This window comes from Homalodisca vitripennis, chromosome 1 (genome assembly GCF_021130785.1).
Source record: "Homalodisca vitripennis isolate AUS2020 chromosome 1, UT_GWSS_2.1, whole genome shotgun sequence".
NCBI classification, from domain to species: domain Eukaryota; kingdom Metazoa; phylum Arthropoda; class Insecta; order Hemiptera; family Cicadellidae; genus Homalodisca; species Homalodisca vitripennis.
Window position 1 is genome coordinate 90,436,139 of NC_060207.1, and position 27,246 is coordinate 90,463,384.

The 27,246-nt window shown below is 33.3% G+C and overlaps 2 protein-coding genes across 5 annotated transcripts; both read right to left on the reverse strand.

Annotated features, from left to right (window-relative positions):
• Window positions 1-540: 540 nt before the first annotated feature.
• On the reverse strand, window positions 541-3,226 carry LOC124366495. 4 transcript variants are annotated; one of them, XR_006922818.1, is made up of 3 exons: window positions 3,015-3,226; window positions 1,686-2,323; window positions 541-1,227 (listed from the first exon to the last, which is right to left on the reverse strand). XR_006922818.1 is itself a non-coding variant. In XM_046823084.1 (2 exons), the coding sequence occupies exons 1-2, from the start codon at window positions 1,884-1,886 to the stop codon at window positions 958-960; spliced, it is 471 nt and encodes a 156-aa protein (XP_046679040.1). In that variant the 5' UTR covers window positions 1,887-1,995; the 3' UTR covers window positions 541-957. The 4 variants fall into 4 exon arrangements, 1 of the variants encoding a protein (XP_046679040.1); XR_006922820.1 differs by having other exon boundaries at window positions 1,686-1,995; window positions 3,163-3,224; XR_006922817.1 differs by having other exon boundaries at window positions 1,686-1,995; window positions 3,015-3,220.
• A 3,499-nt stretch (window positions 3,227-6,725) lies between these two features.
• Window positions 6,726-20,668, reverse strand: LOC124366486 (transmembrane protein 70 homolog, mitochondrial). The gene is made up of 3 exons (XM_046823076.1): window positions 20,405-20,668; window positions 12,616-12,978; window positions 6,726-7,022 (listed from the first exon to the last, which is right to left on the reverse strand). The coding sequence occupies exons 1-3, from the start codon at window positions 20,519-20,521 to the stop codon at window positions 6,837-6,839; spliced, it is 666 nt and encodes a 221-aa protein (XP_046679032.1). The 5' UTR covers window positions 20,522-20,668; the 3' UTR covers window positions 6,726-6,836.
• Between the last annotated feature and the right edge of the window lie 6,578 nt (window positions 20,669-27,246).

Genomic DNA, 27,246 nt, shown 5'->3' on the forward strand with positions numbered 1-27,246 from the left:
CGCTGTTTCTAAAACTTGAATCAGCCGTTTTTGCACCCAAGAAAGTTAACTCTGCCTGTATGAGAAAAGCAGTGAAAATATCATACAATGCCTTGTTTGAATCCCACCTCAGATATGTTATTATACTTTGGGGTAGATCATTGTACCAAAACATGCAATGCATTTTATAATGCAAAATCAAGCAATAAATCCTATGAAGGACTCTTACCTAGAGGAAGATGCAGAAAAATATTTTGAGACCTACGGATCTTCCTGGTTTTCCCTTATACATATATAAGATTATGCTCTATGCCTCTTAACAAATTTTGACCAGAAATATGTATATTCATGACCACCAAATAAGATTTGCCAGACGCTTCAAAACCAACCACTAAACTGCACTCTACACAAGAAAGCCCTCTTATGCTGGCATCAGGTTTCTCAATTTTTCTCCTGCAAGCACTATAAGTATTCCAACAAGAACTTTTGAGGATTGGCTGTGAAACTGGTTGTTGGAGGATCTGGTCTACAGTATGGAGGAGTTCTTCGAGAGAGCCCATGTTCTCAGAGAAAATGAGTTTATTGTAAAAATCACAAAACATATTTTATTCTTTTTTGACACCATTCTGTTTTCCATAATCAAGTAAATAAAGCATTCTGTATTCTGTACAAGTGAAATACTAGGTATTTGAAGTTCTTGGGACTTATCTTTGACATCAAACACCAGAAATATCTCAACCATCTAGGACAAAAAATGTATCTTCAGTTTCACTTGCTTTATTCTACGGGAATGGATGGTGAATAATTATGTATTTACTTGTTGATCTGTAAGCTAATGTAATAAATAAATTAACGAACCAAGGAGTGTTCCTTTTCATATTATTGGACTATTCAAATAGGGAAGACTCCTATTGTATCCATTAAAAAGATGAATGGATTGAATAAAATTATCATTTTAAAAACAAATAAATATAATATTTAAGTGGCAGTGTAATTAGCAGTTGTAGTGAAAAATCGTGGTAGGGGCTCTATCTGATAACCCATTTTGGTCACCAGGAAATATCGAAAGTCTCTCCATAGCATTTTTGTGGCATTAAGAAGATAATACAGTTCCCCCAGTTCTTGAATTCCCCAATCGAACACATCCCTGAGGTGGTGATCGTCTGGATATAGTTTTATACATATTGGACCTTGCTGTTCCACCAACATGTCCACTATGTCTTGGCCCGTCTGGTCATTCATAAAATCCTAAGAAGAAATTTCAACATAAATAGGGGGTTAATAATCTATAAACTCTTTGCTAACATTCAATTTCAGTCTTGAAATGGTTTCAAAATTAATGTAATGTATGTTCGACAGTCATTAATTTTCAAGAAAATTTTGGTAGCAAGATGTTTTGGTGTGGCAATTGAATAATATATTACTTTTATAAAAATGAAAGCAGCATCTTAATATAAACAAATTAACATATTATGACTTTAAAATATTAGTACAATGTTTCCACTAATATGTTTTAGTGTGTATAATATGCAATTTCTAACATCTTAGTTTTACACATTTTGTAATGTTTGACCGTGGCCTTTTCATAATGTATGTCAAACAGTAAAATACATTTATGACCAAAGCAAAAATAATATTGGTAAATTAGAAGTGTAATATTTAAATCAACTTATGAATTAAAAAGAATTAGCTAAATAAAAACCAACCTGAATAGTTTCATTTAGGGCTTGATTGAAAATATAAATAGAATCTAAAATCTGGTCACCTTCTCCTGGAACTGGATTTGTTATTTTATCATAAAGTAAATGATCAATCCTTGATATATAATCTTTATCATGAGCAGCGAAGCTCAAAATTGGTCCATTCAAAATATAACAGGTCCAAACATATTTAACTGTGTTGATCATTCTTATATACCAACAGCTAAATCTTATCGAATTTTCAATGCTATCACACTATCAGCCAGATATTACAAATCAGATTTAGAGCTTCAAACCATTACTTCTCATTATCCACCTGAAAATGAGTGAATTATATTCTATTTCAACATAAATCACTAAAATGTTATATATATTTTCTTGTAAAATTCCTGAAGCATTGTAGTGAACTATAATGATCTTCTTGAAACGCTTTCAAAGCTTGTACGTACACACACACTCAAATATAAGAAATCAGTACACAATGGAATATAAATACAAGAGTATTTTTGTATTAAGATATTAAGAACATCTTAATTTTTTCTTATTTGAGGCATCTTTATTTTAATCTCATGAGTGCCAAAATCTCAGAGTTCTTAACATCATTTAGATACACCATTCCTGACACACTGACAGAGATTTCTGAACTGTAAGGGATAAATTCAATTAACAATCTGTATAAAACACTTTAGTAAAGTAACAGCCTAGCAGAATATAAATTACTATAAAAAGTAAAATCTTTATGATTCTATTGCAATATGATTGTGTTTAACCTCTTAGATCTGGATGTTCTCTGGTCAGTTACAATATCCCCACGAAAAAACCATTACACCAAACAAAAAGTTGCGTAATTGCCTTCAATTAAAAATTATAGTGTTTATTCAGGACTTGACCTAAAATCATCAGAAAAATGTTAACTATAAGATGTCATAAGGTTTTATATGTATAAATACATATGTATCCATAAATACCAACTATTGATCATGGAAAAGGTTTAAATGAGATATAATTTTGTTTAACCCTCCGCGAAAATTGGGGTTTGGTACTTATACCACTTGGTATTTAGGCCAAAATCAGAACTATAGTGTATTTTAAACATAGTATTATTTTTGGCCAAGACAAGTGTAAAAAATCTTTAAAAATTGACACTTTTTATATTTTTTAAAATAAAGTTCTAAAGGAAATTATTGCAATATTTGAAATATTACTCCACAATTTTAAAATATAACAACAGAGCATAAAATAATTTTAAACAAAAATTCTATAAAGAACCCAGATGTTTGCTGGGCAATTTTTTTCTGTAAACAGAAATAAAGCTATAATTAATTCAAGAAATACCAATATTGGTCTTTTGCATTAGACAAAATATCACAACACTGAAAATGTATGGTTTTGTTATTGTTTAAGAAATACATGTGTTGTACAAGCAATTCTACATGTTAAAAAGAATTGCTAATCTGAACTGATTCATGTTTTCAAGACTAACATATGGAGACTGTCACACTTTTACACTTATCTCACTTTATAATCAGTTCTGACTAATACATCATAGATACAATAATTGTATACAGTAATTATTACTTTAGACTATTAGTTTGACTCCCACCTCTAGTCCATCACTACTTTTTTAACTTGTGTCTTGCTTTATGCATACAAAAAATCATAACTGCTAGCAATAAGAGCAAAGAATTATGAATTAACAACAGTGTGATAATACAACAATGTGAGTATTGTTGTATTACACTCTCTCAAATACTCATTAAATGAGAGACAAGTTACGTTTGTCAGTTCGTTGGAACATCTTGCTGTTGGTGTGCTGGCTGCTCCTGATCCTGGTTACGGTCGGTGTGAACACAGCAAGAAGAGCAAGGCGCAAACCAACTCGACGATTACATTTCACAAAAAAGAAGTATGATGCAACTGTTCAGAGGCTACTAACAGAAAAAAGGTATGAAGATTATGCCAAGGTCTGGATGCGATTTATCGTAGAGTTGGAAAATAATGTGACCCATCAAATCTTTCATCCAGGAAAGAACGGAGGAGAAAAACTTTGCAATGATATGCACCTTTTAAATTTGGAATTGGAGACTGTCCTTATTCCTTTGAAACAGGAGAAAGAAGAAATTGTATATATTGCACGCAAAATATATGAACGCCAAGGACCAAAGTTTCTCTTTGAGTTATTGCCTAACAATGCTCAACTCAAAAAAACTTTTGAGTGGAACAACTATCAACTGAGCAGATTTTACAAGCTGTGGTTAGAAACTAGAATGATTTGGGAAGAATTTAAAGAAGCTTATTTAACAATGAAGGTCAAGTGTTATTATTTGCGTAAATTATAATTTAAATAGCAAATGATCATTTATAGTTATTTGGTATTAGAGTTAATTACAATACTAATTTTATTTTAAAGGCAATATTTAATATAATTATCAATGGTATGGTAAAAAACTTTATGGATACAAAAATTATAAATACCCACTCACAACTTTAACATTAAAGATAGCAAAAGATAATAACCAAATAAGTCTTAATAATTATTAAACTGGAAGTTTAACAGATCTTCTTATAATCACAGTATTGACAATACCTGTTTCATGCAAGTTACTATAATTATTTCAGAAATCAGGCATCATTACAAGAAAACCAACATATGTCCAAAACTGTTTTGTTTTCTGCCTGTCTGTATGTGTTTAATTTTAGAATCCTGTCACTTTAAAAGGCCTAAAAAGAAAATTTTTTATATGGCTAATTAAACTTTTGATACATGTACCAAATTTGAATGTTCTGTCTCAAATCGTTGACAAATACAAATAGCCTTCCTAAAGAAACACTGAGACAGAGATGATACATATCTTCTATTGAGTTTTTTTTTCCGTATCGATTTCTGAAATACTGATCACCCATTGAAAGATACTCTGTATAATAAAACCAATAATGATGTTTAGTAAAAAAACAGCAAAGGTTTTGAATTTTAGAGATATAGAGATAAAAAAGGAACTTATCAGAAAAAATGCTATCTTCGAAGAAATGTTTAATTTCCTTTTTTTATTTAAAAATCTTGGGCCAATTTGTGAAATATTGATCACACAATTATGGAACATACTGTATAGTACCCATTTATAAACTAATAACGTTAATTAAATATTTACTCACTCTTGGATCAAAAAGTAGAAATAATCAAGTTTGAATGTTTACCAAAAACTGTAAAGCTACAATAACGAAAATTTAGCTTCTTTATTTCTGCGTTGACATATACATCTAATTATTTCCAAATGATGACTTTGAAATTTTTTTTTGAACACAATCTCTAAAATGTTTATACATTCTGAGAAGAATTAGAACACTGAGAAGAATATTCTGTATAAGTTAAGATTTGTTTTAATAAATTGTTATATGTTGTAAAACTTTATGTTGATTAAACAAAAGTAAAACAAGTGTGCTAAGTAAGAATAAAGTCATAATGATCTTAATATCAAATACAAAAATGGAAAACATTATGACTATAATAATTGTAATATTGGTTATTTATTATTTCGTGCTAGATAAACAACACATATACTAATAAGGATAAGCTTAAGTTTTAAAATGTAAGCCTAATTAATAGCTAGGTGCTCATCAAGCCTCAAAATATTTTGGAAAGGGATTGATTCCTCAGAATTGGCTGGTTTCACTAGAGTAGTTTGTGCGTCGTCTGCAGATCTATGCATTTTGGCTCTGCAATTTCACAAAAATAGGTATGACAAGTGTAGTATAGTCTTGTTCAGTTGGGTGCATCATGTTCAAAATGTTTATCCAGATTTTCAATCTTTATTTTTCCAAAACCTACAGATTTGTCGATAAGCACTGGTCAGATTCGTAAGCCGCTTGAGGCAATGGTGTCCTCGACAGACAGGATTCATGGATAAAAAACGTTATGAGTAATCTTTTTTTTTGAAGTTTTTGAGGCTTGTCACTAACTGTTAATTGGTGAAGTTGTTTTATTGCCCATGAGTGGAGCATCAAATTTGCCTTCATTGGATTTTTCTTTTAAAGTTTTAGCTCTACACTTTTCCATCATAGCCTAGAAAAACTGGACATTTCTTATAAGTTTGTCTGCACAGACCACAGTTGTTTCCTGGTAATTCCAGATATTCTGGGAGCAGAGACAACTAATCTAGAATGTCGTTAAATACAAGTTCAGGAGATGACAGCTTTTTTGACAAACCACTGTACATTACTCATTTGGAGGAGTTCTAGTTTTATCAACCTTAGCTGATACAAAGTACATATACAATGCACTATATGCATATCAAGTGGTGGTCACGGCTCTAAACAAACTCGCATCCCATGCTCTTAACACTGAATATTTTACTTATTTGTTGACCAAAATCACTGCCACATTTAGCCAACTCTCTGATTTTTTTTTTATTTAGTAACAACAGAATAGCCATTGTCTAAAAGTATTTGGAAGCGGTTGACAGCTCGCACTTAATCAAAGCCAATTCTAACTTGTGGTTAATACAGTACCAAACAATGAGATAAGGATATATATTTAGCAATATTTCCACAACTTCAGATTCAGCAAAACACTTGCACAGTCCCTGGCAAATGCCACTAATTTTTCTTTAAGACATACTGATTTCTAGAGTCTTTTTTATTTCAATAAACATTTATGAAAAACTAAAATTATAAAAACTACACTCACTAAAAAATATGTTTTATTGGCAAAAGCATTGACTGAACTAAATCTAATGACTCAGAACTGATAGGTTAATATCTTGCAGTGTTTACACTGACATGATCACCTAAAACATAAACAACAAAATATAGTAACAATTCCTTAGTCCATGGAACATTCCAGCATCAGAACACACACCAGTACATCCTTGGTACATGCAAAATTTCATCTAAATCTGTCCATTATGATAGAATTCACATTCTCAATTCTATTATAGCACAGTAACGAATATTATGGTTGGCAAGTCTTATTTATTGGCCTCACTAAGACTGTGTATAAATTGTTTTTGGTATGAACAATATTACAGGTAAGAAATAAGTTTGAAAGGGTAATAGTTCAACTTATATTTACATTCAGTCTATAACTGGTTTTATACAAATTAAATAAAAAATACAACTATGGTAAGAACACAATTAGATTAAATACTTGAGGTAGAACATTTAAGACCTTGGAGGTTTGTCTTCCAATTTAAAGTCAATTGGCTTATCAAAACCCATTAATTTCTTGTAATGGCCAACATCTTCAAAAAAGTTTATGTCAAAAAATAAGGGATTACCCTTTACAATAATGGTGGTGAACATTCGAGGAATGTCAGGAATTACCACATCATCCAGCTTGAATGGCAGCTGAAAAAAACACAAATTGTTAAATCAAAGCAAATTTTCAGGAACAAACTTACTATTTATATGTACTACACAAGTCTTGGGCTAATACAACCTTTGTACAAAGAGCATACACTCGTCATCTTACATCCACTAATAACTATCAAAATAAAATGAAATGATATAAAATTTCAATATTATACTTGAATTGACTTACTGAGTCCTCAGTCCTTTTAGAACCAACTAATGATATCTTATTACTTTGTCATATAAGTTGAATTGAGCAATGATTCAATCCATGAAAAGAAAGAAAGACTCCAGGGATGGATAACCTCTCAAACAGGCCCTAATCCTTTTTGATAGGCCACAGCCACTGAGGCGATGACTGCGCTTGACCTGCTGAGTACCGACTGAGTCATCAGTCGCATTCAAAATTATAGGTAGGTAACATCTCGGTCTGTGTCCTCTCTCTCTAAAGCTAATGAACTGTTGTTAAAACTTTCTTCTAATTTTGTTTGTTCTAAATTAGTTGGTATATTATTTTTATAACATTAATTTAACCCTTTCAATGCTGCACAGGAAAAATTGAGTGATAAAGAGATTCACCTGATAACTATATATTTACATTTTTTATGGTATTTTCATGAAAATGGTATCAAAATGTTTGTACTGAAATGTACAACAAGAAAATGACATAAATCCAATAAAATAATAGAAAATATATGTACTTAAGGCATATAAAAATTGAAAAATGTACATAAGAATTGTTTGTTTACTTTTGATGTTTTTATAACAAATTAAATACAAAAAATTATATTGTGGGAACACATTTTTTGATTGGTTTTTTTCCTTCCTGAGGGAAGAGGACAATTTGTCCCCGCACTTAGTCCTAAAAGGACCTTTGCACCTCCCTTACTTTAATTTGTGCCCTCAAAAACCGAGGCTTTTGCAAAAGCCAATCAGATTTAAGGGCTCCTGTTCTCTAATGTCCTTGGGGCTGAGGAGATATGCTCCCAAGTATCTTTTTCTAGTCTCTACTATGGCAGGACAATCCAACCAAATGTGCTCCGCTGACTCCTCCTCTTCTCCACAGAGTCTACATTCGCTGCTCTGACTAAGGCCTACCTTCAAAAGGTGCTTCCTCAGAGGGCCATGTCCTGTCAACATTCCTAATATCAGTTTTATATCCTCCTTATTCTGGTCTAGGAGAGCTGTCCACCCTTTTGCATAAGGAGAGATAAACATTTTGGATATTCTTAAACCCGAGGCTCTACTCCAATTCTTGTGTCTTGTCCTCTTTTCCCAATCTTTGACCAGAGCTTTAATGTTGGAGAAGGCTATCCCACAACCTGGCTCCGGCCCCACCAATGTGGATTCTGCTCCCTTTTTGGCGAGGATGTCCGCTTTTTCATTCCCATGAATACCTTTATGACCCGGCACCCAACCGAGTGTTACTCTGTTATTTGTTGCCAGCTCTGCTAGAGCATTCCTGCATTCCCAGACCGCTTTCGAATCAATCGAACAAGTATCCAGTGCCTTTTTGATTGGTTATAGTGTTATAAATGTGGAAAAAGTAATTGTAATGTTTTTATAGGAATACAATAGTTACATAACAGTTTTAATATGATGTACATAATCAAAAAACCTGCTTCTGGTTGTACACCAAGCCACTCGTCTATGATTGTGTTAATTATGCTAACAAAAAACTTATAATGTAAAATTGGTTTTTGTCCATTTTGAATTTTATTTTCCTTATAAATAAATAATGTAAGATTTCAATATCATTCTTGATAACATGTTAAAGACAGTCTTTTTCAATATTTCAACGTCCTTCTTTCGTCGAGATATGAAACCAGCATCATATCAAATTAATCTATTTCACCCATACGGTTGTTGTAATCTACAACCATTGCAGATTTTTGCAGTTATTCTACCATACCTTCTTCTTGTATGTTCCACTTCCTTAGCTTCAGAGTTTAAAGGAACAAGAATGATTGGTTTTTTGTGATTTTTTTTTATCTGTACGCTAATGTTAAAACTTTAAGTTGCTTACAGTAAACCTTTTGTCCGACGTGTAACTGAACTTTGAGAGCATCGGAAAGCTCTTTTACTTACATACATTTGTAAAGAATACTTACAAAAAGAATGCTAGTACATAAATAATCTGTAAAAATGTGGTAGCCTTTTTTTGGCAGTTGCACATTGTAAGGAGTTTATTTACAACATAGTAGGAAAAACCAAATTGTTTAATTTCTACTCCGTTTACCTGGTCAATTTTCCCCTTGTAACAAAACAGGCTCAAGCAGTAATTTGAAACTGAATCACGTAAGACCCAGAATTTCATCCCCCAATGATGGTGGTGTTTGTTGGGAAAATACTGCACAAGAGCTGTTTGGGACTTAGTTCCTATCAGTGATTTGTCAACAGACAGCTGTTGGTGTTCTACATAAAATCTTTGAAAGAGTGAACTACAGTAGTCTATTATAGGCTGGATTTTTTTGTGTAGCGTCACAGTCAGGTTTGTTATATTTTTGGAAACTTAGTATTGACAATAACATGAAATAATTGTAAGATAGCATGAATCTTATTACGTGTAAACATATTTCAAAACCATGGTGTAGATTAGGATTTGTTTTTCGTTCAGTAAGAAGCTATTGTCGGTTTTTTGATAAGACACATGTTGAGTATAACAGCAACGAATGCTTTTATTTCTGAATAGCTGACAGGAACCCTTGCAAGCAGCTGATATATTTTATCCTTTGCTAGCGATAGTTTGAATAGCATATCTGTTTGTAATAAGTGTGTAAAAAAATTAATTAAAGTATGCAATAAGAGATGCGGTCATGAGAGGGATGTGTTTAGGACCAAGTGTCTTATGATACGAAAAATCATGAATAAAATCGGTGTCACCTTCATTGATTGGTTGCCACATTTCATTAGTTTCATCATTGTCCGATTCGTTTGGTTTGTACTGCAATTAATATATTTTTACAAAATACTACACAAATTACATGTTGTATGTCTACTGTGAAATAAAATATGTTTTTAACAATATGGGATGTAAAACAGATTAATTAAATTTACAGTAACAATCGGCGGTAACGGATTGTCACACGGCACTTTCCATATAGTTAGCCAGCTACGATGAATCACGATCCTAGCATTTTCCCCACAGTTACAAAGTGGTACCCAAAGGGTTAAAGACTAATTTTGTACAAGTGAGTAAAGATTCAAATTAATTATTTAAATAAAATTGCCATGTGAGTAGTTCATTTACTTGAGTTAAAACCATCAGAAGTTCCAATTAATATTTAAGTGACACTATTGTAGTTCATATTATTTCATAATTTTAAAGAAAAAATCATTGTATTATTAAAACATGCTCACATTTATGAACATTCACTTCCAATATCCAGATTTCTAGGTCAAAATATTCTAACATTAAGGTATTTTTACATATTTAAGGTGATGGCTTTTTTCTTTAAATTAAGTGACAATATAAGATTAACTGTTGATAACATACATGATTACCCCACAACATAAACCTTTAGTAACACTTTTGGCTTGCCCAAGGCCAGCTGCCCTTGCTTAAAAAGGGTTTTGTTTATTTATCTTATACATTTTTCAATATTATTCCTAAGTTTTTAACCCTCCAAGTGGTAATTAAATCACTTTAAAGTGCTGGGCTGTTTTGAAGCAAAATACATGGTTTCTTATAAGCCACTTTTTAGATATAAATATACATTCAAAGATCATGTGTTATATATCATTCTTTTCAGAAAAACATGCTTTAGGAAATAAAGATAATTCAAAACACTTACTACTTTTCTCTAAAAAAAAAGTCTTAATGAGTAGTAGATAATTTTTTTTCTTTTTGTTTTTTTTTAGATGGTGAGGTTGTAAATGCGTTTTAAAACATGGTTATTAAAATGTCAAAATATACAAATTGTTTCAAATTTAATTGTGAACAGCAAAAATGTCACTTCAAAGCCTTTTGAAACTAAAAAAAATGTTCCGCACACTAAAATTTGCATAATGGATACATTCAAAGTAAACACTTCTCAAACAACATTGGTTTGGATGTACATATAACCTCACAAAAGCTAAATATCTGTTATAATAGTTATGAATCGTAAAAAAATCTTATTATGGTCCTTTTGTTTATATACACATATATACATACATATTTACATAATTGACTAAAGAAACTCAGTCAGAAAGAGCCAGATTCTATTTGCTGTGCTACCCTCTTTCTTCTGCCTCCCCCTACAGGCCTCCTGAAGTATTCTAAGGCACTGTTGCAACCAGGATGAACACCACAATCATATCCAGAGCACCAGTACCGACTACGTGTTTGTTTTTGAGAAGTAGAACATACAACCATACTTGTATGTTCTACTTGCCAAACTATAACTAACCTAGACGAAAACTACAACAAAGTACAGCGCGGCGAGCGCGGCAACAGCTGACAAAATCAGCTGACTGTTATTTTTCATTCTACTCAAAGGCTTACAAAATAGTACCAGTGCGTAGAGAAATCTCTCCTACGTTTTACTATGAAAATTACGGAATAATTAAATAAACCGTTTTACGCTAATTTAACAAAAACGAACATATTACACAGTGCGATAGTAGCACTATAAAGTGGTTCGAACATATCGCACAGTGCGATAGTAGCACTTGGAGGGTTAAAGGGCAATAAATCATTTATTGAATTTTAAAAATCATTAAAAAGTGGTTATTAACAAAAATATTATGAAATATAATTTTTTATTATATGGAATGCTGATCCTACATGTTGTATTTTTCTCTTTCTTTGCTTAACTTTTTGTCAACGTTTGCTTATTATGTATTTAATTTCAGTACTTTTTGTCAATTCTTTTCTTGTTCACAGAACACGGTCACAACACATTCACAGTTGAAATTATGCTGGTTTGCTTGTTAGTTAATGAATAAATGTTCGAACCATTACAGGGAAATTACAATCATCAATATATACCGCTTACCGCGTACAAAGGTTAAGACATGAAAACACGTAGTCCTAAAAAGATTACTAGAAGTGTTTTCTCTCCATGCACATCAGTGTTTTTATAGCATTTAACTTATCGGAAAAGTCACAGTAACTTTATACAATATATTAGAAGTTCTGTAAACTAGATGATATATTATAAACATTAATAATAATTTTCGGTAATGAGTACATGAATGCTCCACAGGTATAAGGAAAGCTTCAAGTGAGCTGACATCTAAAAAGCCTCAAAAAGGTAGTGACAGTTACCTTACTGTGAAGGAATTCTTCACTGTGAGTTTGATTTTATCAAGGAAACACATAAGAAATTTTGAAACTCTAGAAGGTTCTTTTAATTCCTAATAAACATAAAATACCATAAAAAATAATGCTTAGTATTTTGTCAGTATGTATTTTAAAACCTAATAATTATTGATAAAATACTACTTAGTGCATTAAATGTTTACTGGCAGATCCCAGGCTAAAATGAATAAGATGAAACCAGAAACAGGAACAACTGATAAAATTGATCCTACAATTATTATCATTTTGTGTTGGATGTTGTAATTATTATGATTTAATGCTAATAGTATCTAAAAATACACTTACCACCTTATCTGTTGCCCAAAATGTGTGAGTTACTGCTGAATAAGTATCTGTTTCTGGGTCATAATACATCACCTTGACGTATTTCTTTGTAAAATAATGCAGTACAACTGGTGTGACAAATGTGAAAAACTGAACGACTGCTCCAGAAAAAATCATGGCAACAATACTGACTCCGGTTTCCATTATTCTTTCAATTATAATTGGTTGAGCTATCAACCCCATCAAACTGGTCGACAACGAGAAAAGCTTGACTGACCGAATTCTCCTTGCAAGAGGCCCATTGTAAATCTCTACTCCAAGTTTGTGGTTGGGCGATTGTGTTGTAGCATATTTTTGACAAGGAACTTTTACAGGGAAGTAATCCTACAACATAAAAAGTCAAATAAGTACAAACAATACACAGAAGTCGGGCAATAATTCAGAATAATAACCATTCTATAAATATTTAAAACTTCTACAGTACACAAATCACTATACTACAAAACAATATCAAAAACTAAACAGTATTATTATATTGCACTATTATGTATATTAAGTAAGTACTAGTTCTTAAACTAAACAATCCAATTATTAAGAACCCTTGGATTATTAATAATATTTTTGTCTGTCACTCTGTGTGTTAAATCTTGACAGAAAAGTCAAAGAGATCTTTTCTAGCCTTTTTATCACGTAGTCAAGGTATTTGCCATGATTTATGTAGAAATTATGTAGAATTTGAATATTGTAAACTGGAAAAATATTAGCACTCTTACAAAAAAATTACCTTACAAAAACAAGTGGTTGATAAGCAATTATCGAGTTCTCTGGTTGTACACCAACTTTTTGGGAAAAAATCAAATAAGTTTAACTAAATGACACTTAATTTATCATCCAATACGGAAATTTAAAACACTATGTGGAAATATAAGATGTATATATCATACTAACATTTTTAAAAAAGTAGGAATTGACCAAAAGTGCAAAGATTTTTTTATGGTCAATATAAAATATTACTTTACATACAAACACAACAAATGTGAGGCTGCAGTATAGTAAAAGGCCACCATCACAACTGACTCTACAGGGTATAATTATCAATCAGAAGTACCTAAACTATTGCATAAAACAACAGTCTCATTATAAGAAATTTACGATTAATTATTGTCAGCTTTTTAATATTGAATAACAATATTAAAATTTATTAATTCAAAGTAAAATCATTTGTATTATATTTGAGTAATGACTGCAATAACAATGGTGATGTACATATGTGTTATTTGTGTCACAAGCTGTTAGACACATCCTTCAAAATAGTAAAAAATAACATAATGTTACATTGTTTTGTTTGTTACATGTTATAAATACACACAGCTTTGACAGTTTATTCAATGTTTAATTATTACTTTTATAGATATAAAATTGATGTAGATATTAATATGAATGATACTATAATTTTAAGTACCTAAAAGTAATTTGGTTTTATATTTTGGTTTTGGTAATTTAGATATATTGATGGTTCAACTGTTGGTGGTGATTGCCTATTGTACTATAGCTGAAATCGTATATTATATTAATTCCAAATGTATGTTCTCTTAGGTAAATGCAAATTTAAAATTCTTAGAGCTGCAATATAATAAGTGGCCACCACCACAATTTAATCAAATATTGATTAGAAATATCTATACTATCAAATGTAAAACATTTGACCAATAGATATTCATAATTAATAATTGCCAGTTGTTTTCATTTTACAGAATGAAAATAATGTTACAAAATAATGTAATAAAGGCTATACAATTCAGCTATAACATTATTGTTCCAAATTAATACAAACAAAGTAAAATTGAATAAATGCTGACCACAAGCACAATGGCAATGTACACGTGTTATTTGTGTCACAATAAGTCAGACATGTTTATCCTTCAAACTATTACAAAGTAACTAAATATTAACTGTGTTGTAACATTTTATAAATATACATACTCTAGATAGTTTTTTATTCTTAATTATTACTTTTAAAGACATAAAATAGCTTAACTATACTGTAATTTGAAATACTACAACGTAATTTGTTTTCGGTAGTTATATCAAGGATTCATTACTCATGAACATCGATAATTTCATAATCATAAATATCGATGATTTGATTGTCATGATGGCAGCTTATTATACTACAAGCAGTCTTAGCAAAAGAGAGAAATTAAAAAAAAAATTAAAGTTTAATAAAGATTTTGGTAATTTTGAAGTTATTGGTATTAAAATAAGTAAAGAACTTTCAAAACTATTTAACTGTATTATAGTTGGTAAATCTTAAGTTCAGTGACTACCGCTCCGATCGCCGTAATTTTTTGCATTCTAACACAGGTTAACGTAATTTCACCGAAAAAAATAGTCCCGATTATCGCCGTAGCCGTTTACTCCCCCCCCCCCCAAAAAAAAATTTTTTGAAAAAATTAAATTAAAAAAAACCTGACTGACAGTGCATTTATTCGTTTTTTTAGTGTTATTAGTTCGTAGGGCACGTAATTTCACCGAAAAAAGTAGTCCCGATTATCGCCGTAGCCGTTTACTCCCCCCCCAAAAAAAATTTTGGATAAAATAAAATTTGAAAAACCTGACTGACAATGCATTTATTCGTTTTTTTTGGTGTTATTAGTTCGTAGGGTAGTAGTCCATGTACTAATTCTAGTATAAACTCGTCTTATCTTATCAGTAATAAGCGCGTCGCTTATCTTTTGCCTGTAATGAAACCTGCGTTAGTTCTGTCTGAGTGTTGTGTGTGTAAGCAGTTATGCGTGATCTGGGCTTGGACTTTGCAAGCTCGAGTTAATTTTTTTTTCTAAAAGAGCAAGCAGCGCGAAGCGCTGCGCAGCGGGCAAGCATCGCGTGATCTGAATTTTGAATAGGCAAGCTAGGGTCTTTTTAGCGTGTGACAAGAACCATCGCAAGCCATGTCAATAACTTCACTAATTATTCCTTGTCCATGTGGGTTCGTTTGTGTACGTCTGGCGGTCAATCGAAGCCGTCCTATAGGTCACGTGACCCGTCCGGCCAATCGGAAACCTTCCTGTTTGTCACGTGGCTACTGTCAATTCATCAAAACGTCCATGGTCGGCCATTGTTTTTAGTTTGATAGTCGAAAATCTTGTTATTTATGTGTTTTGTATTGCCAACATTGTACTGCCGTAAAACTGGTTTTTATATGTTAGCGATAATCGGGACTATTTTTTTCGGTGAAATTACGTTAACCTGTGTTAGTACGAAAAACCTTACGGCGATCGGAGCGGTAGTCGCTGATCTTAATATTTACCTTATAGTTAACTAAGTAATACAAATAGACGCCATTGTTAAAGAGACTGCAAAGACTGTTACATGGTTCATAACTTAACTGTTCTAACTATAGACCACTCAGATAAGCTATCTGGAGCAGAGGTCAAGGCCGATCCGGCGAATCATGAATTTGATATTATTAACGTATTCTGTTCATCATCCTGAACAAAAAAATATATATGGTTTTAGGGGGGATAATCATAAATAGTTGTTTTTAATATTTTAATGTTCTGTTTGTGTGCTGTCTGTCTCGATACCTGTGTACTTCAATGTTATCTGCGGCTGGGACTGATAGCATATGTTATCTGAGCGCTCCGGAGCTGTGGTCCAGTGCTTCACAAGATATTTTGTACTGTAATTTCAGATCGAGTGAGTGTTTGTCAATCAGGGAACAACCATCCACTAGTTCGACCAATCGTAGTGAATTGTGTATGTCGTTGAGTTTTGTCAGGCATGTTAGAAGTTTACGTTTTAAATAAAATGAGATTATTTCCTTGTAATGGGTTGTTCTCTATTACTGTCCATTTATATATTAATATTGAGTTTTACAGGATTTATTAAATTTTTTACACTTAACAAAAATTTCTTTCCATTACTTTTCAATTTATTTTACTGATCAGCCCCTCTAGGATTTTATATTTTACTGATAGGCACTATCTCAAGGGATATTTTTCTTTCGTCAACATCAGCACTGGGCAGCACCACTGTCACAGCCCACGCTGATGGCAGGAGGCACTCGTCAACCTGATAACTACTAATTCATTAGTAGCACAAGACTAAGAAAAACATAATTCATTTGGGTCAAAATTCTTCTCATTTCAGTACTATTCTTCCTTTATTTCCAAAGATGGCGGCGCATCCGTTGACATCATCACGAGGATAATCACAGTCACAAAAGTTCACGTGATGCCCGACGGGGATGTACATAGAAATATTGCTCCGCGGATGAAAATTACTTCTATTTTTTATGTTCTACAACTTTGTTATTTCTCATATTCACCCCAAGAAACCTTATATTGTTTTATTCAGTAGGACGATTCCAATAAGTTAATGTGAAACTCATATTGTACCGCTGGGGCCATTACTTTCATAATTAACATATTCTGTTGTAGTCTATTCCGTTGGTAAACCTGTTTGCAATCAGTGTAGAATCTGAGGTTAGATTTATATATATTTTAAGAATCATATTTTATATTATCTGCCATAACTTGAACCTTTTTCATTACAATTCACTTTGTGATGTCAAAAAACTGGAGTCCCTGTGTCATATCCCGTTCTATAAATTATTTAACCATCAAAGAAGGTGAAATATTATTTAACCGGTCAAATATTTTATCTATGTGTTCCCAATGTACTAAATTGTACATTTACTTAAATCACTGACTGGTTGGTAAACCTCATAACTTTACTTTGACAAAGTAGTTGCACAGTTAATGTTAGCTACGAAGTTGAGAAAAGGGTCAAAAAAACCTATATTTCCAAGTAGGCTATCATAATGAAGGGTATTTTAATTTTGTATTTTGTTTGGGTAGGGTACGATAAGCGGACCCGGATTTTATATCAAAATTGGCGAATGATATTACTTAACACATTCAGTGCGGCTGGCCTGCCGGCGGGACCCGCGCGTCATGACCTGGGAGCGGGGGGTTTGCAGACAGATTACCGCACATCGCATTGTGTATAGGCTCAGTGTGGTTCAGCCAGTCGCCGGAGTAGGTTGGTACGCTACAGCAGTTGGCTAGTGGTTCGTCTCGGTCTTGGAATGTGGTTCGTTCGCATCTCGCCGCCACCCTATGGGGTCCACCCGCAACCTCTAGTTTTTATTACTGCCTGTTAAGTTGTAGAGTGTTCAATGTTATTTTAGTGTGTACAATAGTGTTTGTTGTGTGTGTACGAGTGTTGTACGATGAGTACAATGGATCATTCAATCCCTGGACCGTCTGGAAACGCCTCAGAAGCTACCCGTATCGAGTTACAACCTGAAAATCTAGACTATGTCGACGTAGATGACCCTGTTCAACGCACTGTGGATGACGTATCGGATGAGGAATCAGATGATGGATCGTCGGTAAATGATGCTGATGAGGACCCCGACATATACACTACAGCTCCACAATGGACAATAACAACTTCAGGAATGAGACCTACACAATTTACTAAATTTGAACACAAGTGGGAGGATTGTATATAGTGTAAATAGTTTAATTTTAGTTTAATTTTTTTTAATTTAGGACACAATGTACAATAAAAGTGCGTAGTGATGAAATGCGGTCGCGGTTGACGCTCTTGAGCGCATTCGACAGTGCAGCTTGTGCGCGGGAGTACATGAGTGACAACGCCAGGTGCTGCGGGGTCCACCGGCGACTGATGACTCTGATGGGCAAGAGTGTTTTTTGTGGATTTGTGGCTCTAATGCCATTTCCAGACATTTCAACACATAAGGTAGGATTTAGTAACAACATTTTTTAGCACCTAGGGTACGTCTTGATATAATATTTCAGCAACGAATGGGTTAATCATAACCATAGATATAATCAATCGATACTGATTAATTATTTTGACAATTAACTTAAATAATCTATATCAACAGAGCTGTAAACACTTCCAAATAATACATGTAAGGTAATATTTCAATTTTACATAATTAACATTTGATTATAAAAATGGCAGTCAATTTTAGAAAACTACACAACATTGCTTTGAAAGATGATAAGACATGTTTTTTGTGGCTTCAACACGTTGGACTCGTACAGAAAAACCCATTATGTGAAATTTGTGGGAAAGAACAACTGTAAACTATGAGAGGAACAAATATGGTTGTCTTCAGTTTTCCTAATTTTGGTTATAATAATTAGTTTGACCACTGTATACATATATATATATATATATATATATATATATATATATATATATATATATATATATTAAATTCATATTTTAATTTAAAACATATGATTGTTATTGAGGACTATAAGTTAGATACTTTTATATTGATTGATAGTCTAGGATTTGAGATGCGAATATTAGATATCGATGGGGTAATTATCATATTAACCGCCGGGGCGGAAAAATGCGAGTTTTGCGTTCTTAACTTATTGGAATCGTCCTATATAAAAAAAAGTATAAGGTTTGATGGGGTGGAAATGAGAAATATCGAAGTTCTAGAAAATAAAAAATTAAATAACTTTCCAGTAATATCTCCATGTTCTACATCCACGTCTAGCGTCACGTGACCTTTTGTGGCCAATGATTGAACCTCGTGATGACGTCATCGGTTGCGCCGCCATCTTTGCAAACGTAAATGAGAAATTACAGAAATGAGCAGAATTTTGATCAAAATTAATAATGTTTTTCTTAATTTCGAGGAAACAATTAATTACGAGTGCCTCCGGCCATCAGCGCGGGCTTCGGCAGCACCTTCGGTGCTGCCCCGCGCTGATGTCAATAAAAGAAAAACATCCCTCGAGATAGTACCTATCAGTAAAATATAAAATTCTAGAGGGGCTGATCAAAAATATAAATTGAAATGTAATGCAAAGGCAATTATGTAAAGTTTAAAAACTAAATAAATCATGAAAAACTCAAATATATAGATGGATATTAACAGAGAACACTTACCATTAGTGTGTTGGCGGATATAGCTAAACAGCAGCAACAAAAAAGTGGTCTATCACAACGAAACGACACAGTCTCCCGGTTTAAAAACACCACTCGACCGCACGACGAACAAATACACTCATTTTTTAAAAATGCCCTGTTCTATTAAAAAAAGAGATAATTTCGTTTCGGTTAAAACGTAAGCTCTTTACGTGCCCTACGAAACACTCCGACACACACAATTCACTAGGGTTGGTTGAACTAGTGGATGGTTGATTCATCATTGTAAACTCACTCACTCAATCCGACCTACTGAACACGATATCTTGTGTAGAACTGACCTATGCCCCGGACAACTCAGATAACAGGTATGCTATCAGGCTGCTATCAGTCCCGGCCGCAGATAATATTCAAGTAAACAGATTATCCAGACACAGCACACAAACTGAACATTAAAACATTAGAAACTTTACCACTTATCAATATACCCCCTAAAATCATGTTATTTGTCATTTGCACCCCCTAGTACTATATATATTTTTTGTTCAGGAGGGTGAGCAGAATACGTTGGTAACGTCAAATTCGTGATTTGCCGCCCCGGCGTTTAATCTTAACTGGTACCAGATGCGAATATTAGATATCGATGGTTACATTCTTTGACATAAAAAACTGGGTCCGCTTATCGTACCCTACCCTTTTGTTTATATACATATGTGTGTGTGTATATACATATAGGTATATGTCTACAGACAAAAATTCTGAGATTGACAGAATTACACTAAGAATGTGTTAGGCTACAAGTCATTCTAATACAAATTTGACTAAAATTTTATAATACTGTCTATTGATAAATAAAAACATTATATCAGTACTTAGGTCTCACATTTTGAGCTTTGGATACGAGAATGCGACTGCAAGACTGATTGCAAGGAATGGTTAGTGAAAATCTTCTAATAATTTGTCTTGACATTAGTAGGCCCAAACACGCACGCACTGACATCACTAAATAATTTATAGAACGTCTAAACACAAGATTAGGATTATAGATTGACTAGTATTCAATTTATTGTCATGAATTCACCTATCAATCATAAGAGTAACCTAACCTCACAACCTTCACACCACAAACTATCGGATCGGATTCAGATAAGAATAAGAATCAGATGAGATTTTTTTTTCTCTTAGGCTTTGGAAATTCCACGAAGCCGCGACATACAACATACACTTGATTTCTCAACTCGATATTCACTGAACTATTGCATATATTTAAGTGTTGTGGTTGCCGATTCTTTCTTTCCAGATCCTTTGAGGGTTTTAAATGCTATATTTTGTTATTGGTTAATGGATTACATTTATGTTTATTTGTTCACAAAGTGTTATTGTTAGTCTAAAGATAGAGTTGGAAAAGTTTTTAAAGAAGGGATTTTCAATGCATAGGAAGATTAGGGGTTTGGTTTTAGGCATCTTCTCGCCTGGGGCCGATCAGGCATTTCTAATCCGAAAAGGTGGACCACGGATTTTAGCACCCAGGGAATTGCAACATTTATGGCTGAATAGTGTATGTTTTTGTATTAGTAGTCATGGATTTATTTTAGCAGTTTTAATGTATGAAATTATCTCATTATAAACATCTAAATCATTTGTGCGTAGAATGTCTATTAAACTATGGAGATACTTACCGCATTTATTTTTAATATGAAAAAAGGTTTGTTCTCGAATATATTCGTGCTTTGGGCAAACTAGAATTAGATGATCCAGTGTATCTTCAACACCTAAGGTGCAATTTAGGCACAATGATGTAAAATATAGCTTCATCCAATATAATCTACTGTTATTTCTGGCATGGCCGAACCTTAGCCTACATATACTTATTATACCAAATCTACTTATCTTAATGTTTCTAAACCAAGGTTGTTTAGGAGGTACAGTAACTATTTCCTTATACCATCTAGCTGTTGCACTAGCGGTGAAGAGTTACTTGAATTGTTCTAATGCTATGTTGCTCGTCAATGATTTATGATCTAGTAATGGTACCTTGATATCTACGTCAAGCCCATCAGTTATAGCTTCTTTAGCTAATTTGTCCACATATTCATTATGTAGGATACCACAATGTCCTGGAACCCAATGTATTACAAAATGTTTGTCCTTGTTCACTACTTCATATAAAACACTGAGGGCTAAGCAATCAGTAGCATTGAAACCGCGTCTTGTTTTCTCTAATGCTCTTATAGCTGCTTGAGAGTCGCTGTAAATGATAACATGGTCAAAATCGTTGTCATTTGAATATTCAATAGATTTTAATATTGCTATTAATTCTGCCGTATAGTTTGACACATACTTATTTAGCTTATATTTACATTTAACATTCATCTCAGGTATGTAAAAGGCTGCGCCTGCGCCTTCAATGGTCTTTGATCCATCGGTAAATATTTTGACACAATGATTGTTTGGAAAGTTTTGGTTAGAGGTTATGTTGTTAGCTAGGAAGCATTGTTTTAAAACCATTTCGCTATTTTGTCTTTTACTTATATTTCCGCCAATCGTGTGAATGCAAGTGAGTTTTACATTGCTTCTGACCAGGGGTTTTTCAAAATCCTGTTCACTTTTGAACTCCCTGTACCTTTCAGGACTTCCACAATAGTTGTCTATGTTCTCCAAGGATTGTATATATGAGGGAAGTTTTTTCTTCCGCCAATAATCCAGGTTTGAGGTTAACATCCTTAAGTACATTAGTTTATACCAGGCTGGATGGTCCTTGTTAGTTCTTATCTTATAAACTAACCTATCAGTCAACATTTGTCTTCTTATATCTAGTGGCCCTATTCTACATTCAGCTTGTAAAGCAATGATAGGTGTGCTCTTCATAGCCCCAATTGCAATTCTTAAGGCTAGATTTTGAATAAGGTCTAATTTTCTTAAATCCTTCTTTGAAGCCGTACTTAATATAAAACTGCAATAGTCAAGTCTGGGTCTTATAAGACCTTTATATACTTTTAATGCCAGTTCTGGGTGAACACCTTTTTTCCCACATGTGATAGATTTTATTATATCAATATCTTTTAAACAAGTCCTACTTATATTCTCAGTGTGAGATCTTAAAGTAAGTTTACTACATGATTCCAAGTATTTTGCATTGTTCGACAACAGGAATAAAACTACCATCTACTAAGAGTTTTATGCTACCAACATTTTTCTTTCTTGAGAAAATTATAACTTTACTCTTTTCTCCATTAAATTGTAAGTGTAATTGTTTAAAAGATGCCTCGAGTGATTCAAGTGCATGTTGAGTATTACATTGCGTTTGAGCACAATCTTTACCAGATGTATATATAAGAACATCATCCGCATATTGTAATGATTTGGTTGGTTTTGGAATATAATGATTAATCTGTACCATATAAATTGAGAACAATATAGGGCTTAGGACACTCCCTTGAGGGAGGCCTTTATAAACATGTCTTTTTATTACTGAATTTGAGCAATTTAAAATTAATGTCCTATCAGATAACCATTGGTGGCAGTACTTAACTAGTTTATTGGTAAAGCCAAACTCAAGCATCTTTTTACATAAAGTCGGAATGTCAACATTGTCATATGCACCCGAAATATCCAATTATGTGGCTATTAGTGTCTCATTCAAAGATAGTGCAGTCTGGATTTCAGTTAAAAATGTTAAGATATAATCATTACAACCTTTTTTCCTCCGGAAGCCATATTGGGTGTCAGGTATAATATTCATTTTTTCTGTGAACCACTCCAACCTATTTTTAATCATAGTGTTGAGAATTTTAACCATACAAGGAATAAGCGATATAGGCCTATATATTTATCTTTATTTATCTTATTTATCTTTTGATGGTTTCAAGAGTCCGAAAATTCGAAATTGTTTCCACTTTGGTGGGATGTCTAAATGGCCATTCCAAATATCATTGAATATGTTCAACAGAATTTGTAGTGCATTTGGTGGTAAGTGTTTAATCATTTTATAGGTTATACCGTCCAAACCTGGGGAGGTACTCTTCTTCTAGAATATATTGCTAGTTCTAATTCCATGATAGTAAAATTATCATCTAAAATGCTATTACTATTATTGGTTGAAAACTGATCTAATACCAATTCTATTTGATTTGGGACATAATCTGATGCAATTTTTTTCATAAATTTATGACATAAACTTTCATTTTTGGCTAGTTCATTCTGATTGATTTGTGGTACTTTATTGGACTTTAATTTATTCACCAAATTCCAAGCAAGAGATGAGGACTTTTGTTCACTTATAACATTACATACTTGGATCCAACCCAATCGTTTTGCGTTTTGTATTGTTTCTCTAGCTTCCATTTGTGCCACTTGGAATTTGTGGTAGTTGAGGGCTGACATATTATGTATAAAGGTGGTGAATGCTAATCTCCTGCGTGCTACTGCATGAGAGCAATCATCAGTCCCACCAAACCTTAGGCCTAAAGTTGTATTTTTGGTTATTACAGGTTTTGAACTTGGGTATAGCCACCTCAGCGGCATAAAATATAATATCATATAGGCCTTTAACTTCTATATTTAACCGTGATCTTGGAATATTATTTAATCTTATCTTCTATTACCTTATTGAATTTTCCCCAGTCTGCTTTCTTAAAGTTATACTTGTTTGAATTATTTACATAAGAATCGAAGTTGCTATCATTGCTTATGCTAGACACGTCAAATTGAATTAAAATTGGAAGATGATTACTTCCTAGTGAATCTTTATTAATTTCCCAACTCACCAACATTGAGTGCAATTTAGGCGAGACAAAAGTCAGGTCAATAGCAGTAGCTTGGTGAAATAATGTTTGTAGAGTTGTAGGCCTACCATCGTTAATACAAATAAAGGATGAATTAATGCATTCATAAAAAATAACATTACCTCTAGAATTAGCCCTTTGAAAACTCCAAAGGGGGTGGTGACCATTCATGTCCCCAAATACGAGTATAATAGTATAACCATGATCATTATTAAAAATCCTTTCCCTCCAGAAGGACCGGGGTATATATTTGTTCGTACAGTATACGTTATATATATTTATGGGTACTTTAAAATTAAGTATTTGAATTGTTAATTGTAAAGAATTGTCACTGTACTCATAAGTTGTTTTATACCACATAGTTTTATGTAGAATTACGGCTACTCCACCGTAATTGTCATCTCGATTTACTCTAAGTATGGTGTAATTACTATCAACTAAAGTACCATTATCAGTTAACCATGATTCTTGTATTAGTCCTATATGTATTTGTTGTTTATTAAATAATTGAATGGCCTCTGGCCATTTAGGTTTTAGCGACCTAGCATTCCACTGTAGTAGGTTAAGATAGTTCTGCATACTTTTTATCTCTTATAGCTAATATTAGTACCTTTACTAGTGGCTGGTTTGGTTACTTTATCTGGGGGTTTAGCATTTTTCCCGGAGTTAAGGCTATCGCTTGAGAGCCACGTAAGGAAAAGTTCATCAACTTGTTTTTTTTTTTTTTTTTTTTTTTTTTTTTTTTTTTTTTTTTTTTTGCTAAGTTAGCATTAGAATAGTTAATTTTTAAACATTTTCCTCTCATTTCCTTAATTTTCTCGTGTAAACGAGTTACCAGCAGTTCCTTGTTTTCCGTATTTGTCAAATTTACAGAAGTTGTTGTTGAAAGTAAGGTATGACTACTTATATTTTCTGATGGGGAAGTATTTTTCGAAGTACTGTATCTATTGCTAGTATGTTGCCTGTAGTTCTTATTGCTAGTGTAACTAGCAGAATTTTCCCTAGATATAGGTTTTGTATTATAAACATGCGTGTTTATGCCAGAGTTGTAATCATTTACTTCCAAATCGTTCAAAGGTGAAAACCTATTGTTAAAATTAGTGTGTATTTGTCTATTACTTGTTAAGTTGGGTAATTCTGGATAATCAGTTACATAATTTGTTTTAGCTGTATCTGCATAGGATTGTATTTTAAATTGATTGGTTCTGGTTGCTTTGTAAGTAATGGGGTAGTGTAGACTAGCCTTAAAATAATCTTCCTTGTTCGAACTCATCCGATTTTTAATGAGTTTTTGTCTTTTGAATTCTGGGCAGATCTTAGATGAGCTGCTATGTGGGCCATAACAATGTAAACATTTTAGGGGTTTTGTGCATGGTTCCGAGTGGAATTTATCTCCACAATCCCTACATAACCTCTCTCTATTGCAAGGTGAACTAGCCACGTGACCATAGGAAAAGCATCTAAAACATTGTTTTACTGGAATAACAAAGGTCTCAACCTTCATGCGTACATAGTGGAGTTTTATACAGGGTGAGTCTAAAAGGACTTTACACTTTGAAATTATATAGATATTTATTGAATTTAATTACAGACTTGATATATGTGTCATTTTGTAGCAAATTACTTCAAGTTTGACTCCCGTAGTGCTGTAGTACCAAGTTCCGCCACTGCGAGCGCCAGCTTCGTCTGTACTAAAATGGCTACTTTCACTGGTGCGGAGCGTGCTCGCTGTGTTATTGTTTCATGAAACAAACTCTGCTACAAGTGTTCAGCGTAGATTTCGCACAGAATACGGAAGAGACCCTCCAACCAGGCCTTCTATTTACAGTTGGCACAAGAATTTTGTCGAGACACGTTGTTGTGTTCGTCATGAGAAATCGCCAGGTCGCCCACAGGTTAGTGATGCTACTGTCGAACAGGTCAGGGAAACCTTTGCCCGTAGTCCTAAAAAATCAACGCGGGGTACAGCTGTAGACACAAGAATTCCTCAAAAGACAATTTGGCGAGTGCTACGGAGACGTTTGCACTTAAAACCATACAGACTTACGATGGTACAACATATCACTGATTTAGATAAAGCTGCTCGTGGAGACTTCTGTGCTGTAATGTTGGATCGAATGGGGTAAGATGAGACATTCCTGAATTCAATAATCTTCAGTGATAAGAGTACCTTTCATATCAGTGGTAAAGTGAACACCCATAACTGCAGAATCTGAGGGAACGAAAACCCAAGACAATCCCTTGAACGAGTTCGGGACGGACCAAAAGTGAATGTGTTTTGTGCGATGAGTAAATTTAAAGTGTACGGGCCATTTTTCTTCATTGAGAGAACTGTCACTGGTATCATTTACCTTGATTTGTTGAGGAATGTTTTGATTCCTCAAATTGATGAAGATGAACAACAGGATGCTCCTTTCTACCACCAGCAAGACGGAGCACCACCTCACTACCTAACAGATGTTAGGGATTTCCTAAACGGTCGTTTTCCAGGTCGCTGGATTGGGCGTTCAGGACCAATTGCATGGCCACCTCGTTCCCCCGATTTGACTCCTATGGATTTTTTCTATGGGGTTTTATTAAAGATAAAGTGTATGTTCCACCTCTACCACCCAGTCTTGCAGATCTAAGAAGAAGAATCACAGCTGCGGTTGCTGAAGTTACGCCAGATTTGCTAGAACGGGTGTGGCGAGAAATTTATTACCGGTGGGATGTTTGCCGTATCACTAATGGAAGTCAAGTCAAACCGAAATAAGAATATGACAATAAACTTGAAGTAATTTGCTACAAAATTACACATATATTAAGCCTGTAAGTAAAGTCAATAAATATCTATATAATTTCAAAGTTGTAAAGTCCTTTTAGACTCACCCTATATATTCAGGTAAGCTGTCTGACTCAAAAATAATTTTTGCAAAATGGGTATTCTTTAAGTCATTATTGA